Below are 19,168 nucleotides of genomic sequence, written 5' to 3' on the forward strand. Positions count from 1 at the left end.
TTTCTAAATGGATAGTAGCCACAAAGGAGGTAAACCCTGCTGATACACCTATACAGGCCCTGACTGCAGCCATTAACAAATTGAGCACAAAGAAATCTAATGACCCTCCAGTTTGTTGGGGACGCCAGGAAATAGGACACCTATGGCGAAACTGCCCAAATGCTAAAAGATGGGGCACGCCCAAAATGCTGTGTCCCAGATGTGAAAAAGGCTTTCATTGGGAAAATATTGCAAGACCAAACCTTTAAACTCCCAGTGGGGTGGCCCTCAGCCCAGCAAGTAAGAGGGAGTCCCACCACCATTAACTGGTCGATGCCTATCTTCAATCTGAGGCCAAAATTGACCCTATATTTAGATGACATTGCCTTTGTGGGTTTAATTGATACAGGAGCAGATGTTACTGTCTTAAAAGCTAGGGACGCAAGAAAAATACAACATTGGAAGACAGCACCTGGAACTGACCTCCAAGGTGTTGGAGGATTAAAATTGGCTGATCAGGTCATCACACCTGTAATGTGGTGAGATGACAATGGAAATACAGGAACCATCTTTCCACTAATTGCTGAGGTTTCCATGACCTTATGGGGGAGAGATGTGCTCTCACAAATGCAAGCGGTCCTTACTATGGATCACAAATCTCCACAAGCCAGCAGCTTTAATGGAGAACCTACAAGTAAGATTCACCCCCAATTCTAGGGGCCACTGCTCACCTCATACAAAAGCCAAGCCCAATCCCCATTGAATGGGAAAAAACAGGAAACATCTGGGTAGAGCAATGGCCAATAATACAACCCAAACTTAGCATCCTTAAAGAATTAGTATAGGAACAATTGGAAAAGGGACACATAGAACCCTCCACTAGCCCTCATAACACACCCATTTTTGTGATACCAAAAAAAAAAAAAAAAAAAAAACAGGGAAAATATAGACTTCTACAGGATTTGAGAGCCATTAACAAAAATATAAAAAAGATGGGAACATTCCAGGCTGGCATTCCCCATCCAGGGACCATTCCTAATGAATACCACATAGTTAACATTGATATCAAAGATTGCTTCTTTTCCATTCCCATTATGGAGCAGGATAAGGCTTATTTTGCCTTTACAGTATGGGAGCCCAATTTCCAGCTACTTGCAAAAAGATTCCAGTGGACAGTATTCCCATAAGGCATGAAAAATAGCCCAGCCATTTGCCAAAGATACGTTTCTCATGCGACCAGCACACTTCAAGATCAGTGCTTGGTCATACATTATGTGGATGATATCTTACTTGCTCACAAGAATGCAGCAATTCTGAATGCCTGTCTAAGTGAGACAGTAAGAAATGTACAATTCCTGGGTTTATCTATTGCCACAGAAAAGGTACAACATTTTCCTCCCTTTCAACACTTGGGTTATCAAATCTCCTCCCTTATATCTCCAATGGGCCCAAACCTAAAAGTCAAGCATAAATACTCACTTAATGAACTTCAGCAACTATGTGGCCAAATCAATTGGCTGAAGCCCTTCCTTCCCCTAACACCTGCAGAACCACTATACAATTTACTGACTAAGGGAAACAGCTCTTCTTCAAAAATCACATTGACACCTGCAGCCAAATCCACTATAGAAAAGATTAACACCCAGTTATCAAATTTAAAGACCTTTAGATATGACCCTCAGGTGCCTCTATTTGCCATAACCATATCTACCCTCAAGGCCCCCTTAGGAGTTATTTGGCAACAACACGGACCACTTTTTTGGGTGCACATAGCCTGGAGCAATTGTCATAAAATAGTAAACAAAGTAGATGCCATCCTTATGATGGGACTTAAATTAAGATATTATGCCAATAAGATATTTAACACAGAGCCAGACATAGTGGTCCTGCCACTATCACAATTAGAACTGTCAACACTGATGCAGAATAGCATGCTCTTTCAAACTTTAATGATAAATTTTCCAGGACAGATTGACAATCACCTGCCAGCAGACAGGCTACTCCAGACACTACAAACCTTAGAAATAGACTATCCAAAACATGCTTTCCCTGCTAATCAACCTATACCCATGGCACCATGTGCGTTTATGGATGCCAACAAGTCACTCTTTGGAATAGTGATCAAATCTTTAACAGAAAAAGATAAGATCCATGTAGAACCCCACGGGGGATCAGTACAGTTGGGAGAAATAAGAGCAATAGTCAAGGTTCTACTCCTTAGCCAAGATGGACCGGTAAATATATTTTTGGACAGCAAATACTCAGTACAGGTAGCAAAGACAATCCCTTTTGCAGTTTTTAACCCAAACAATAAGCCAATTGACCAGATGTTCACAACACTTAAAGAGCTAACTGAAAACAGAAAATACCCATGGTATATATCACATGTAAAATCGCATACTGGGTTACCTGGCTTTATTTTCCAAGGCAACAGAAAAGTTGATTGTCTTATCTCCTGCAACACGGCTTCCATTGGACACTTAGAACAAGCCTGTATTTTGCACCAAAAATTTCATATGTCAGCAAGCAGCATAAAATTGCTTTTCCCAGAACAATGAGCCAATGCAAACACCTAGTGCACTCTTGCAAGAATTGTGCACCCCTCGCCCCATTAGGCCCACTGCAACAAGCAGGAGTGAACCCGTAAGGCCTTGCTCCTAATAAGCTATGGCAAGTGGACGTCACCCACATTAACTCCTTTGGTAAACTTAAGTTTGTCCATGTGGTGGTAGATACTTATTCAAAGGCTGTATTTGCAACAGCCCAATCTGGAGAAAAGGCTAGTAATGTGATAAAGGCAGTTAAATCGGCCATGCTGGTCCTTGGTGTCCCCTGAACCATAAAGACTGATAACGGGCCAACGTATACATCACAGGAATTTAATTCCTTCCTGAAATCTTGGAACATACAGTCTGCCGCAGGTATCCCATACAACCCACAGGGACAGGCAATCATTGAAAGAACTCATAGGACTATTAAAGATCTCTTACAAAGAAACAATCATATGCCCTCAGACCCACAGCTTGCTTTGACTGAGGTCCTTTTCACTATCAATTTTCTTACTTTTGATTCCCAAGGGATAAGTCCAGCTTATAAACACTGGAGATCCTTCCCATCCCAGACCCCAGCCCCTGTGGTTAGGTGGAAAGACGCCCTGACAGGAGAATGGAAAGGACCACACCCTCTGCTAACCAAAGGTCAAGGATATGCATTTGTCTTTCCAGGGAATGTGGAACAGCCCATTTGGGTACCAGCCAGAAACATCAAGCTTGCAACTGACAGCCAGCCAGAACCAGCTGAACAAGACCGAGACTCCGCCTTGTTAACAGACAAACCTGCCTATCAGCCTACCTGAGAAACTGCCCATAGCCATACCTGTTACTGTTTTATACCCCACTAGCTCTGGTCAGCTACTCAAATGGCCCACAGCCTGTGTGTGGTCATGCCATTCCTGATAACCATTGTTCCTCATTCCTACCCCTATCTGAGCAAGCACTCCTGTGGTCTCTTGATTTGAGTGCTGGTTAGTCAATGATGGGTAAGATCCCCTGGGGACACCTAAGACAGGCACAGCTGCAAACGGAAACCACATGGAAACAGGGTCAACAATGGTATGGCCAAGAATCATGCCTCCCGTTGCTCAAAAATAAACAAAAAGGGGGAAATGTGGTGGAATGAGAAGGCCATGCCAAGGTGGCCACTGGCAAGCGAGTGTCAGTTACTCAGGAATGGCTTTGAAACCCACCTGGCAATGGAGCCTGTCTGGCAACAGGCTGTGATTGGTTGGGGCACAGACCGCCCCTTGACCAGATTGGCTGGTCTTGGCTATATAAGATGTTGTTCCAACTGTAATAAACGAGTCTGCGGGCTGCTCGCCTCAAGCCTGCTTTCACCCGACTCCCAGGGTCTGTGTGGTGACTCCGCACCTCTTGCCCCCACCACACTGCTCCTCTCAGAAGTGAATCCACTGCAACATTGTTGAGAAATCAACGGCAACATAGCCATAGTAAAGATTGCCACTTGTAGTGCTGGCATCCCGTAAGGCTGCCAGTTTGATTCCTGACTACTCCATTTCTGATCCAGTTCCATGTTAATGAGCCTGAGAAAGCAGCAGATGATGACCCAGGTGCTCGGGCCCCTGCTCCCATGTGGGAGACCTGAATGAAGCTCCTCGCTCTTGGCTTCAGTCTAGCCCCACCTTGGACATTGTCATTTGGGGAATGAACCAGCAGATAGAAGGTGTCTCTCTCTCTCTCTCTCAGCAGATAGAACATCTCTCTCTCTCTCTCTCTCTGCCTTTGTCTCTCCCTCTCTGTAACTCTGCCTATCAAGTAAATAAATAAACCTTATAAAAAGAAAAAAATATATAGGTAACTTTAAAAGCAATGGAATCTTTTTTTTTTCTTTATTCCATACTACATAGAATTCCCATCTTTGAATCAATAGCTCATGATTTTTATTCATTATTCCTTCTTTGGAACAGGGGTGGGAATAGACAAAGAAGTGGATGAGAAAGAAAGGGAAAAAATAAAAACTTAAAAGTACCAGATTGGACAGGAAGACTGGAGAAGAGGGAATAAAAATAAGATTAAGAAATAAAGCTGACTTCTTAAATCATTAAAAACAGAAATGAAGAAAGGAGGAGGAAATAGGCAAAGAAGTATGGTTATGTTCTGAGAATTATATCCATTAAATACATGGAATCTGTTCTCTTTATATTAATAAATACAAGTGTTTAAAAATTAAAAGCTTTTTCTTCTTTTAATCACTCCAGTGCCTCACTCCAGCACTCTAAAAGCAGAATTCAAAGGCAAGCATGGGTTGCAGGGTTGGGACAGAGTGGAAAGGGCAGTGACAGCCTTACCCTCTAATAGCAACCTCTGCACCCCAACTTGTGACCAATCAGCCAGAATCAGCTTCATAAAATAAACCACGTAGGGGGAAGGCTCAGAGAAAATCAATGACCTCACAATCTCTTTGCCTATGAAGCATCTTGGAAATAAGCATGCTGCTGAAGAAAGTGAGATTATGGCCAAGCTGTATATAAAGAACACAAGGATATAAAGTTGGGAGGCAGTTTGGTGATCCATGAGCACTCACAGTGAACTGCAGATGATGGAAAGGGATGGGTCACAGAATGGGAGCCAAAGCAGGCAGCCCAGATAGCAGTGATCAACCAGACTTTAAGTTGAGACTTATTAGTATTTGCAAAGTGTACAATGAGTTCCACATACAGCAACAGTCATTTTTTTTCCTTTGGACACAAGGCAAGATTTTTTTTTTTTTTCAAATTTTTAACTATTTTTTCATTTCCTTTGAAAGGCAAGGAGAGAGGGGCAAGGAGACAGATTTCTTCCATTTGCTGGTACCTCCCCAAGTGCCCACAGCAGCTGGGAATGTGCCAGCCTGAAGCTAGGATCCTGGAACTCCATTCAGGCCTGGGTGAGTTCAGCTGTTCCTGAGGACAGAGTCCTCAGTGATACCTGCCTTTGTAAAGACACATCACAGTATAAAATCACACCTCCTACTGAAGGCTTTTGGGATCTAAGAGAAAACTTTAACTGCATCACAGGTGAGAGCAAAACATTGACCCAGAGGCTGCTGTGAGCCAAGAGGTTTCCTGCCTACCTGAGAATCAGCCTGCTCACAAGCAAAACCAAGGAAAGAGGACCAAGCAAAGCCACTTGGGACCTGTGAGCAGAGCCCATCTCTTGAGTGAGCAAGAAGGAGGGGCCGGTCATGGGCAATTCTGGGCCCCCTTAACTCTGGAATGGGTGTATAAACTAGCCAGCCCCAATTTAGACTGAACAGACCAATAGGCTGGCCAAAGATTGTATCAAGGGGCCAGCACTGTGGTGCAGTGGGTAAAAACCACCCCTGTCATGCCAGCATCCCATATGGGCACAAGTTCAAGTCCTGGCTACTCCACTTCTGATCCAGCTCTTTGCTATGGCCTGAGAAAGCAGTAGAAGGTAGCCCAAGTCCTTGGGCCTCTGCACCTGTATTGGAGGCCTGGTGGAAGCTCCTGGTTCCTGGCTTCAGATCAGCCCAGCTCCAGCCATTGCAGCCATTTGGGGAGTGAACCAGCATATGGAAGATGCCTCTCTGTCTCTGCTTATCAAATACATAAATAAATCTTAAAAAAAAAAAATGTGTTACCTATTCAGAAATCTGGATACAAGAGTGACCAAAAAAGAACCATCAAGAGAGGTACACAGCAGGAGTAAGGGTGGTAAGTGGGTAATAAATGCACAGATTCTAGCCCAAAGACAGCAGACAATGCCAATGTTCTTGTCTGTTGTAAAGTTTTGTTGTAAACAGCTTGGGGAACATATCTGTAGACAATTCATATGTAAGACACACATGGGCCCATTGCAATTGGTCTATAAATATTATCATTACTATTATTTACTTGAGCAATGATCATCAGGAACTACCTCAGGGAGGAGCAATTAAAGGGAATTATCTCAGTCCCCTTCCTAGGGAATTTTGCATCCTACTTCTTACAACCACTTTTCTAATTTTTCATTTAAAAACAACAGAATCTTTTTTTTCTATATTCTGTACTGGATAGGAATCAATAGCACATGATTTTCATTATTCTATTGTTATTATTTGTATTATTTATTCAGGGGACATAATTCATCCCTGAAGAGGCTTTTTTTCCAGATAGCCCAGCAACTGCCTTGGAAATCACCTGTGATGTCAGATGGATGGACAAGCAAGCCAACAGGAGTCATCTTCTAGGAGAAAGGATACTTTTACCAAATGGCTATATTTCATTCCACAGAAAAATGCAATCTGAAACAAAGAACTTGTCCATCAGTCCCCTGGTTTAAGCAAAGGGCACATGTGCATTATTCCAGGTCTGCACCCCTTTCCACTCTGCTCACATATGGACTATCTGCATAGGGAAGTAGAATGTGAGCCAGAAGTAACACAGCAAAAATGGTCAGCATTTCCATTATAAACTGATTTTAATGACCTCAAATTCAGTCATAAAACTTCTGTTCTTAGCAAGGGACACACACACACAGCCATATACATCCTTTATGAAAACTCTACTGTGAACTGCTTATTTAGAAGTGTCTTTTTGCATTTAATTACAGCAGTTCTCTACTGCTTATAAAAATAGCTACATAAAAAACTGAAAAATGATTCAACTACATCAAACTATTTAAACAAAAAAAACCCCTGGGGCTGGTAGTGTGGTGTAGCAGGTAAAGCCGCTGCCTGCAGTACCGGCATCCCATATGGGTGCCGGTTCAAGTCCCAGCTGCTCCACTTCTAATCCAGCTCTCTACTATGGCCTTGGAAAGCAGTAGAAGATGGCCTAAGTCCTTGGGCCCCTGCACCTATGTGGGAGAACCCGGAGGAAGCTCCTGGCTCCTGGCTTCAGATTGGCACAGCTCCAACTGTTGTGGCCATCTGAGGAGTGAACCAGTGGAAGGAAGACCTCTCTCTCCCTCTCTATCTCTGACTCTCCCTCTCTCTGTGTAATTCTGACTTTCAAGAAAATAAAAAATCTTTAAAAAAAAAATAAAAACCCTAAAAGATAAAATGTTAATTCTGGCAATCTACACAAATGACCTGTGTCTTCTTTGTATTTTTGAATACTTCCTGACCTCTCTTCTGGCTTTCCCCTCCTCCCCCACCCCTCACTCCCTTTATACATCGTTGCCCCATATGCCCCTGAAGCTCTCTCCCTTTGGAGCAGTCTTGTAGACTGCCTTTCAATCATGTGAGAAATGTTACTTACTTCAAAATGATTCTGTAGGACATACCTGTATGGCATCTAATGGCAATAAGCAGACCTTCTAACATCCCTTAACTATATTTCCAGCATATGTGGGGCCAGCATTGTGGCATATTAAATAAAGCCACTGCATATGACACTAGCATCCCACATGGGCTGTGGTTCATGTCCCAGCTACACTACTTCTAATCCAGCTTCCTGGTAAAGTGGCAGAGGATAGCCCAAGTGTCTGTGCCCCTGTTCCTTCATAGGACACTTGGATGAATCTCTTGGCTCCTGCTCTGACCCAGCCCAGCCTTGGCTGTTGTGACCACAGAGGGTGTGAACCAGTAGAAGGAAGATTCACTTCCCTCTTTCTCTCTATCTCTGTGTGTGGTGAGAATGTGGGTGTCTTTCCCTTTTTCTAATTCTGTCTTTCAAAGAAAGAAATATGTTTTAAAAAAGTATTTTAGGGGCCAATGTCATGGCTCACATGGCTAATACTCCACCTGCAGCTCCAGAATCCCATTTGGGTGCCGGAATCCCATTTGGGCACCGGGTTCTAGCCCCAGCTGCTCCTCTTCCAGTCCAGCTCTCTGCTGTGGCCTGGGAAGGCAGTGGAGGATGGCCCAAGTGCTTGGGCACCTGCACCTGTGTGGGAGACCAGGAGGAAGCACCTGGCTCCTGGCTTTGGATTGGCATAGTGCTGGCCATAGCGGCCATTTGGGGGGTGAACCAACAGAAGGAAGACCTTTCTGTCTCTCTCGCTCAGTGTCCAACTCTAACTCTACCTGTCAAATAAGTAAAAAAAAAAAAAAAATTTAAAAAAGGGTTCACACTGTGATGCAGCTAGTTAAAACCATAGACTGCAGAGGCTCCATACCTTATAGGAACCAGTTCATTTCCTGGTGGTTCCAATTCCCACCCAACTCCCTGCTAATGGTCTGGGAAAGCAGCAGAGGATGGCCCAAATTCTTGGGCCTCTGCAGACACATCAGGGATCTGTCTTTGGGCTCCAGGCCTCAGTCTAGCCCAGCCCAGGTTGGTATGCCTATTTGGTGAGTGAACCAGCAGATGGAATATCTCTCTCCTAGAATAAAATAAAAAATAAAATTAAAAAGAAACAAACACACACACACACACAAATTTCTGTCTTTCTGCCTTTCTGATTTTAAAAAAAAGTTTTATAAAATAAAAAAAAAGCTGATCATAAATATTATGACTCAAGTTGACATATAATGTAGCCAAGAAAGCTACTGCTAACTTTGTCTAGTGCCTCCCAATGCTTTTCTGCAGAAAAATCATTTCTCTTCCTTTCCAAGCACCCAAATACAAAAGGCACCAGTGCTACCCAGCATAATGCTGTTTAGGGCTGCTTCAGTATTGAAGGAAAAAAATAGGAGCAAAGGCACAAACCCAGGATGGTTTCAGGGTGACAGGATCCTCCTTACTTTGCACCTTGGTTTCTAATTGGAGATGGTCACAAAGCAAACTTCAGATACTGCAGAGCTGCACAAACACCTTCAATCAATCACAGACATTGCCATTGGCTCTCTGTGTGTACACTGGAAGCAGAACACAGAGCACTCCACAAGGCAGGAGCATGTTATACAAAATTTCTCCACCCTGCTGACCACAATCTCAAGAATGTGCTGATCAAAATGCCATTTCAGTTCAGGAAAGAGACTACCTGACTTTTTCTCCCTCAGATGTATTCCTCTGTGAAGAATCCATCCTCGAGTGGGCATGGCACCACCACACAATGGAAGCCAGGCTAGTAGCAGAGCTATGGCTTTGATGCTATGAGAGGAATGGGTAAAATTTGAGTTCTGACTGGACTAAAAAGCTTCTCCTTGCTCTAGGAGTCTGATACAGATTTGAATTAAAAGATAGAAACACAAAAACCAGCTGAATCTGTTAGGAAAGAAGAAAAGAATATTGGTTTCTTTCTTTCTTTTTTTTTTTTTTGACAGGCAGAGTGGATAGTGAGAGAGACAGAGAGAAAGGTCTTCCTTTTTGCCGTTGGTTCACCCTCCAATGGCTGCTGCGGCCGGCGCATCTCGCTGATCTGAAGCCAGGAGCCAGGTGTTTCTCCTGGTCTCCCATGGGGTGCAGGGCCCAAGGACTTGGGCCATCCTCCACTGCCTTCCCGGACCATAGCAGAGAGCTGGCCTGGAAGAGGGGCAACCAGGATAGAATCTGGTGCCCCAATCGGGACTAGAACCCGGTGTGCTGGCACCGCAAGGCGGAGGATTAGACTGTTAAGCCATGGCTTAACATGGTTTCTAATAGTTACTTTGTATCATATTAGCCTTTAGAGGATTTCATTTTCTATTTATATTTGGGGAAATAAAAAGATTGATCCAGTTCAGTCCCAACACATAGCATCTTTAGCCACTGATCACATTACAGTTAGCCTTCATCACTATCTCCCACTCAACAAATGACAGCCCAACACAATGCTGACACCTGTTCAATAGGCATCTCCAAAATCTTGACACACAAGTCAACAGAAGGGAAATGATGGGGCTGGTATTGTGGCACAGTGGGTTAAACCACCACAGCCTCAAATGATGGCATCCCATATGAATACCAGTTTCTTTTAAAATTTATTCATTTATTTGAAAGTTGGAATTATACACACACACACACACACACAGAGACAGAGAGACAGAGAGGGGATGGCAATGTGGTATAGCAGGTAAAGCCACCACCTGCAATGCTGGCATCTCATATAAGCATCAGTTCATGTCCCAGCTGCTCCACTTCTGATCCAGCACCCTGCTAATGGGCTGAGGACAGCAGAAGATGGTCCAAGTACTTGGATACTTGCCTCCATGTGAGCATGGCCTGGTGTGGGCATGGCCAGGGCCTCTGTCATAGGCTTAAACAAGGAACCCAAAACAAGGCAAGTAATGGGCCTTCTTATTTAAAACCATATGGACTGTAAGATAATCAGCTTGGAGGATCATTGGGTGACTGTAAAGAACTGGGCACAGAAAAAGTGTTACTTGTTTATATTTATGCTTTTACGGTCCTCCACTTTATGCAGATCCAGATTAAAATAGCTCCAGTTAATCCGCACAGTTGATTGTGTTACCTTCAGCTCACTTGGCAAAGAGATCAGGGGCAAGTAATTGATGGAACAAGGATATAAGCCTTAGCCATTCTTGCTCATTGCCCAAAAGAGATCAACACGGGGCCAGCGCGGTGTGCAGTGGGTTAACACCCTGGCCTGAAGCGCTGGCATCCCATATGGGTGCCAGTTAGAGACCCAGCTGCTCTGCTTCCCATCCAGCTCTCTGCTATGGCCTGGGAAATCAGTAGAAGATGGCCCAAGTCCTTGGGCCCCTGCACCTGCGTGGGAGACCCAGAGGAAACTTCTGGCTCCTGGCTTTGGATCAGCGCAGCTGCAGCTCTGGCCATTTTTGGAAGGCCTCTCTCTCTCTTTCTCTCTCTCTCTCTGTGTAACTTTGACTTTCAAATAAATAAATAAATCTTAAAAAAAAAAAAAAAGAAAAACATTGGAAAGTATTCCTTGCCCTTGAATCTCAATTGATTCTCACACCCTATTGCCTTCATACCCCACCCTGGATTCCTTTCCAGGTTCCCAAAGCCCCACCCAGTTCCAGGAATTACCCTCCACCTGTGACCCCCTATATCCACTCCCATCCCAATCCCTCCTAAAATATAAAATTTACAGCCCCTGGGGGTCCAGGCATCCTGCCACATATTCCATCAATGCACATGAAGGCAGTTGGTCACACACCTCTATGAATTTATTTTCTCTGAATAAATTCAGTCTGGCTGTAAATTCATACACTGCCTCCTCTCTATTCTGCACCTCTTTTCCTAACATTGTGGTGCTCTGTTTGAGGAGGCACCAATCTGCAACTGTTTTCCTAACAGTAATAACAGTTGACATCCTTGCTAACAGACCGAAGGGCTGAAGACAGACATCAAAAAGCAGCAAAATAAATCAACAGCTATGATTCCATGGCCTCAAATTCAAGATTGAAAAAATGTCTGTCGGCCAGCGGCGCCATGGCTTAACAGGCTAATCCTCCACCTTGCAGCGCTGGCACACCGGGTTCTAGTCCCCGTTGGGGCACCGGATTCTGTCCCGGTTGCCCCTCTTCCAGGCCAGCTCTCTGCTATGGTCCGGGAAGGCAGTGGAGGATGGTCCAAGTCCTTGGGCCCTGCACCTGCATGGGAGACCAGGAGAAGCACCTGGCTCCTGGCTTCGGATCAGCGAGATGTGCCGGCCGCAGCGGCCATTGGAAGGTGAACCAATGGCAAAAAGGAAGACCTTTCTCTCTGTCTCTCTCTCTATCCACTCTGCCTGTCAAAAAAAAAAAAAGAAAAGAAAAGAAAAGAAAAAAAAAAAGAAAAAGAAAAAATGTCTGTCAACTAAACACGGAAGAGCGGTAAATCCATAAAGCTACAGCACACCCTTCATACTGCTCCCACTTGGAAAAAGTCAACTGAACACTAGGGTCCCAGCAACCAGCTGTGTCCACAGGGACCCCACCGGGCCAGCGAGCGCAGGATGGAGGCCATGGAGCAGATTCTAGTCTGATCCTCCTTCTCCAACCCCTGCCCCTCGGGCTCCCTGCTGAAGGCTATCAAGACCCACCCAGCTGGAATGGCCTCTGGATACAGCAGGAGGCCTGACCAGATGGCATTCTCTGATCCACTCAAAGTGAGAACCGGCCTTATTAATATTTAAATAAATATATTTAAATGTTTAGAGAAAAGGAATCTTGCTGATTTTCGCTGTGCTCTTATCAGTCCTACTCGTGCAGCTCCCCAATCCGATGACATTCCCCTTATAACTAAAAAATAAAGCACGTTAGGGAAAGTTTGGGCGAGGTATCATGCCACTGTTCGTGCGCTGGGAGGCAGCAAGCGGCGATGGGAGACGGGACAGTCCGGATTCCAGCCCTGACTTTGCACGGAAAAGCTGCCAGGATCACTGAGAAGCAAGTGAGCCACATCTGGGAGCCGCCAGCCGCCCTAGCACCCACCCCTCCCCCACACACGCATCCTGGCACCTTCCTACTCTCCATACTTGCCGGGCAGCACGTCCTCTTTCTTCAGGGCACACGAGGAGCAAAGCAGAGTGCTGGGCAGAGAAAGTCCCCAGCACGTGGGACCCACAGGCAGCAAACGAAGAGGCGCAGCGGCAGCGGGTGGGAGGCTCTGGGTGTGTGCTCGCAAACTGCCTGGGATTGCAGTGCGGGGCGAGAGGCAGTGATTGTGTGGGAAGGATCAGAGCAGCCTCTCGGTACTGAATGAGCTTCCTCTGCTCCTCAGAGGCGCTCGGGCAGGAATGCGCACGCGCAGATTCTTTCGTAACACGGAATACGTCGGGACACCTGAGGACGCTGGGAAATGGAGTCCAGGCCGGGGCATCTGGCTCTCCCCAAGGGCTTCAGAGGGCATTTGCTTTTGTTTACATCCCTCCTCTTCCTTCTCACCTCAAAATCTCAAGGATCGGTTGGTATTCTTCCTTTCCTGAACAAAAAACCTTAACAAGTGACACCCGCTGCTGCTAACTGATACCCAAACCTTTGCTTCTTCATAAAATGCATTCTTCTGGAAAAGTCTTATTTGCTGCTTTGTCCCTGGAAATTTCTCTCAAATAATAAATAACTACGAACACAATATAACTTTTAGAAGAGGTGTGGAAGTCATAGTTTAACATCCAAATATGAGAATACAATTTTTATTTGTGTTTTATTGATGTTTACAATTAGTTTTTAAAGAATTTTATGTATTTGAAAGGTAGAGTTACAGAGAGACAGAGGCAGAGAGAGAGAGAGACAGAGAGACAGAGAGACACAGAGACAAAGAGGTGTCTTCCATGCACTGATTCACTCCCCAAATGACTGCAATGGCTGGAGCTGAGCCTTTCTGAAGCCAGGAGTATCTTCCAGGCCTCCCACGTGGATACAGGGGCCCAAGTACTTGGGCCATCTTCCTCTGCTTTGCCAGGCCATAGCAGAAAAATTGATAGGAAGTGGAGCAGCCTGGACTCGAACCAGTACCCACATGGCATGCCAGCACAGCAGACAGTGGCTTTACATGCTACACCACAGTGCCGGCCCCTATAGTTCTTTTCAAATTATTTTTCACCATCTTTTAATTCACCAAGCACAGAAACAAACAAGGGAACTGGATACAGAACTAACATTGTTGTGTGTCTTATAGGAGCCGGGTTAAGAGACTAAATGCCTTACATCTATCATTTACACCTTAGATTAATTCTGGAGACAGTATCATCAGGAGTTTATAAAGAAGAAACTGAGGTGCAAAGAGTTCAGCATTTACCCATGGTGCTATCACTAAAAGATCTGGGTTCAAGGTCAACCAAAATCTAATACTGTTTTAGGAAAGCTTTCTTTTGCCTTGGGGCTTAGTTTATAAAACCCCAGATTTCTCATCTGGAAAAACAGTGAGAAATAATCTGCACTATAGAGAACCACCAACAATAATAGCTTGTCTAAAAAACGAAGGAGATTCAAAGTTGCTATTATTCCATGGTCATTTTTCTTAGGTTCAATATCAAGAAAGCACATATAAGTATTCTTAAGAATATGTGTGGGTTTTTTTTTTTAAGTTTTTAAGTAAAAATGTAACTGGATAACTGGATGACATGGAGTTCTATGTTTATGATTACTTCTGTTCATTATAGTCCATGGGGTTAGGCTGTTGCTGGATTAGGAATGCTTAAATTTTTATCCATTTACTTCACACTAGTATTTACTACCTTAGGCAATATTCTTTCAGTAGATTCCTCTTTCTTGCCAAATTGAAAATTTCATTGGCCGGCACCGTGGCTTAACAGGCTAATCCTCCGCCTTGAGGCGCCGGCACACCGGGTTCTAGTCCTGGTCGGGGTGCCGGATTCTATCCCGGTTGCCCCTCTTCCAGGCCAGCTCTCTGCTATGGTCCGGGGGTGCAGTGGAGGATGGCCCAAGTGCTTGGGCCCTGCACCCGCATGGGAGACCAGGAGAAGCACCTGGCTCCTGGCTTCGGATCAGCAAGATGTGCCGGCCGCAGTGGCCATTGGAGGGTGAACCAACGGCAAAAAGGAAGATCTTTCTCTCTGTCTCTCTCTCACTATCCACTCTGCCTGTCCAAAAAAAAAAAAAAAAAAAGAAGAAGAAGAAGAAAATTTCATGAGGACAAGAAATGTGCTTGTATTGATATTGTAACTAGGCACCTTGACAGTCTCTTAATTGAATGAATAATTGAAAATATAAAAAACCAACAAATAAGACTTCTGACCTCCAAAAACTGTCTAATAAAGGATTCAAGTCTATTTGATGACTGCCACAATTAGATGATATATAATTTGTTGTTCTGATACAAATTTGATCATAAAAGGGGCATATAAGTCACTACACAGGGTTGAAAAGTATAAACAGAGATCATCCAGGGCCACACAGGTTAAATGTTCACTCTAGCTATGTAAGACATTCCATTTATTTATTTAATAGGCATTTATTAAGCAATCCTTTGTGTGGTGTATTGATAGAACTACCAGCCACTTGATTTCCTTAGCAATTGGAGTAAGATATACTGAGGAACCAGATATAGGCAGAGAGAATGGGCTGAATCATGAAAGGTTTTGGACACAAAAGTAAAAAGACAAAAGGCAGAGAAGTCAATTAAAGAGTCTTTCACAGGTAATTTAATAGGAGCTACACCAAGTGTGAATGAAGAAGAGGCAACACATTACAGTGGGATCTAAAAGGTAGAATCAACAGTATTTCAATGCTTAATATGGTAGATGAAGGCAGAAGGAAACTTTTGTGTAAATCTTAAATTGGATTTTATTATTTAAAGTATAAGGTGTTCTCAGTGTATAATGCTCATCAATAATAAATGTCTACCTCCAATCAACTTATAGAGTTCCCATAAAACCAGAACACAATCTCATAGGTTGATGCATTCTATGAGCCCTATGTCAATCATCAAACCAAACATTTTTAACTGCTACCATATACAATAGTCCTTATTATGATGCAGTTAATTAGAAACTAGAAGACATAATCAGTGTCTATAAGAACAATCTAAATAAAAGTTAAATTTAAAAAACCCATAAAATTATATCATTCAAAGCTGAATTTGGCATACTTCACTAATTCACAGTTCATGTATCCACCAACCTCAAGTACTCAATGTGCAATGAAGCAGGAAATAAGTAAGAATTTTCCAGAATAGACAAAATATGCATTGTAAAGTCCAAGTGAGGTGTCATGCCACTGAGTCAGTATCATGGCTCTTAAATAAACTCACTGTGTCTTGGCTACTCTGGTGGGAGTGGATGGGCAAAAAGAGAAGAATAAAGTAATAGATGTGAACAAGAAGTGAAGAGGGATCGGAGGCGGCAAGATGGCGGAATAGGCAGGGAGCACACTTAGTCCAGGGCGAGAGAAAGTTTAATATAAGTCGAGATACTGCAGGGTCAAGGAAGAGTAGGGGATGAAACAGCAGAGGAAACTCTTCCAGAACTAGTGATTCACAGTGGACCTGCGTGGAGAGCGTGGGAGCCCAAGTTCGGGACACCAGCGGCAGACTCAACACACCAGCGCTGGAACGCGAGGTGAGCCAAACCTCCATAGCCCGAGATACCAGCAGGCAAGCGGAAAGAGGAGGCTAGAGGGAACGAGGCTTGAAACTCCGTGGGGAAAAGTTCACCAGGCTAACTAGAAGAGAGAGAAAAAAAATAAAAAAAATGACTGATACGGACACAAGTTTCTCTCTCTCCGCTCACCTCTCAAAGGTGAGCAAGACAGAGCAGGCGCCATTTTGGACATATGTCATAAGCAGGGCGACCTCAGGTCTGCACCAGCCCTGAGCCTAGCAGAAAAACCTGACTCTGGGGGGAGGGGTGAAATAACAGGAGATAAGCATCTAACTTGGCAACCCAGTGGGAGACTGCAGGAGAATTGGAGCTCACACTGAGGGCAGCAGAGATTCCCTGTGTGGTCCTTGGGAAAGAGCTTCTGATCTCTGGCTCCTGTGGATATATCATTTGCCTGCTAACTACCTCCAAGTACCTTCAGCTGTGCGGAATTAATTCCCTTTTAAATCAAAAAAAGAAAGAGAGATTTACCACACCTAACCTGGGAGTGTCATCTTTGACACACCCTCAACACTGAGGAACCAAACACAGCTCTCAGTCCACACTCATCTCAAGCCTCTAAGGCTCCACTGAAAGCAGACAGTCCACTTAATATAGAGCCATAGTGTAACAAGAAAAAACACCACAGTGAAGAAACCAAATATCTCCAACATGCCTAACAACAAACGCTAAAACCAAGCTAACAAGAACAAGGAAGAAACTATGACGCCCCCAAATGAAAAAGACACCCCAATTCAAGATTATGAAGATGATGAGATCAAAGAAATGCAAGAAGCGGATCTCAAAAAATTGATAAGAACATTAAGAAGTTCTCAAAAACAAATTCTTGAACTACAGAAATCCTTCATGGACAAGATAGAAAATCTCTCTCGTGAAAGTGAAATATTAAGGAGGAATCAAAATGAAATGAAACAACTAGTGGAACAAGAAACTCTGATAGTGACTAGAAATCATAATGAAATGAAGAGTTCAATAGATCAAATGACAAACACATTAGAGAGCCTTAAAAACAGAATGGGTGAAGCAGAAGAGAGAATATCAGACTTAGAAGACAGAGAACAGGAAAGGAAACAGGCAAACCAAAGAAAAGAAGAAGAAATTAGAAATCTAAAAAATATTGTCGGGAATCTACAGAATACTACTAAAAAACCCAACATCTGGGTTCTAGGAGTTCCTGAAGGCATGGAGAGGGAGAAAGGATTAGAAGGCATTTTCAGTGAGATACTAGCAGAAAATTTCCCAGGTTTGGAGAAGGACAGAGGCATCTTAGTACAGGAAGCTTATAGAACCCCTAATAAACATGACCAAAAGAGATCCTCACCACGACATGTTGTAATCAAACTCACCACAGTGAAACATAAAGAAAAGAACCTAAAAGGTGCAAGAGAGAAACGTCAGGTCACTCTTAGAGGATCTCCAATTAAACTCACAGCAGACTTCTCATCAGAAACCCTACAAGCTAGAAGGGAATGGCGAGACATAGCCCAGGTACTAAGAGAGAAAAACTGCCAGCCCAGAATATTATACCCTGCAAAGCTCTCATTTGTGAATGAAGGTGAAATTAAGACTTTTCATAGTAAACAGAAACTGAAAGAATTTGTTGCCACTCATCCTGCCCTGCAAAAGATGCTTAAAGATGTCTTACACACAGAAACACAGAAACATGGTCACCAATATGAAAGAAGGTAAAGGAAGGAAACCTCACAGCAAAAGATCACAGGAAGCTCAATTTCTCTTTGACATAGAATTAAACTCTGATGCTCTGTTAAAGCAATGTGTTAAAGTAATCTATTATGTTCTCTTGATGTCTGTTAAATTCTAAGTGTTCAAAAACAGCTGAATTTTTATTAAGAGCTATGGGTTATTTAAATATGTGCTTTTTTCAAAAATTTGAATAATCACCTTGTAACAATGATCAAATTTGGTCTATGTTATGTCATGATTTTAAGAAATCTTATTTCAACCAGATATTTTGGATTTTGAGCCTTCTTGGCATTCTTGACAGGCATTCAAAAAATCAAAGTTTCAAACAATCTGGTCTCTAAAATTTCCAGTAAATCCTGGACTTTGGTTTTTCCAGTTTGGGCCCAACTGAAAAAATCGAAGGACCTATGTCTCTCATCTTATAGAGACACCAACTAATCAGTCTATTTGGAGTATATTAGAAGTACTGTCAAGATGTGATGTGGTACCAGACTTTAAGTTTCTATAATGGAAAATGCTATTAATACAAATGTTTGAGAATTAAAAAGTCTAATGATCTTGTGTTACTAGACATGATAGTTATCTTAATGAGAAAGCCCCAGAGGCTTAAAGGGTTAAATACTTGTAAAATCCTACAGGTGCTTTCAAAAATACTGTGAAGTAAGCAAGTGTCTCTTGTTGGTTGATGAGTTTATAATTTTAAACATGGCGACTTAAAGTCTTTTGTCATCCACAGTTATATATGATCTGCTGCTCATAAACTAAAGCGTTGTAGGTTCTGTGTTTAGCTGTCCTCCTATAGGTTCCTATGGACTTTTTCCAGCCACTTTTATTGTATTCAGTACTTTGGGATGGCTCTGTAAACAGATGAAGCCAATAATGTATTAACAGTACCAACTGAGAGAAAGTATGGTTAACTGAGGTTACTAAGAAGAAAAAGCAATTCAAATCAATTGGCAATCTACAAAAAGAGTTAAAGATTTTAAAAGCTATTATTAAAATTGCTATATTGGTCTATTATGCTATATTATATGTGTGTACATATTGTATGTCCACATGGGGAAATTTTATTAAGAGTTTTATTTTAAATGGCT

At 43.1% G+C, this 19,168-nt stretch overlaps 1 protein-coding gene across 1 annotated transcript in view; it reads right to left on the reverse strand.

Annotated features, from left to right (window-relative positions):
* LOC133770420 (zinc finger protein 345-like) overlaps window positions 1–2,457 on the reverse strand; it is a 32,139-nt gene extending 29,682 nt beyond the window's left edge. Inside the window, exon 1 of the mRNA XM_062206560.1 lies at window positions 2,389–2,457. Coding sequence (XP_062062544.1) covers window positions 2,389–2,452 — 64 coding nt within the window. The 5' untranslated portion in view covers window positions 2,453–2,457. The remainder of the gene's footprint in view (window positions 1–2,388) is intronic.
* Window positions 2,458–19,168: the final 16,711 nt, after the last annotated feature.

This window comes from Lepus europaeus, chromosome 11 (assembly GCF_033115175.1).
Source record: "Lepus europaeus isolate LE1 chromosome 11, mLepTim1.pri, whole genome shotgun sequence".
Taxonomy (NCBI): Eukaryota; Metazoa; Chordata; class Mammalia; order Lagomorpha; family Leporidae; genus Lepus; species Lepus europaeus.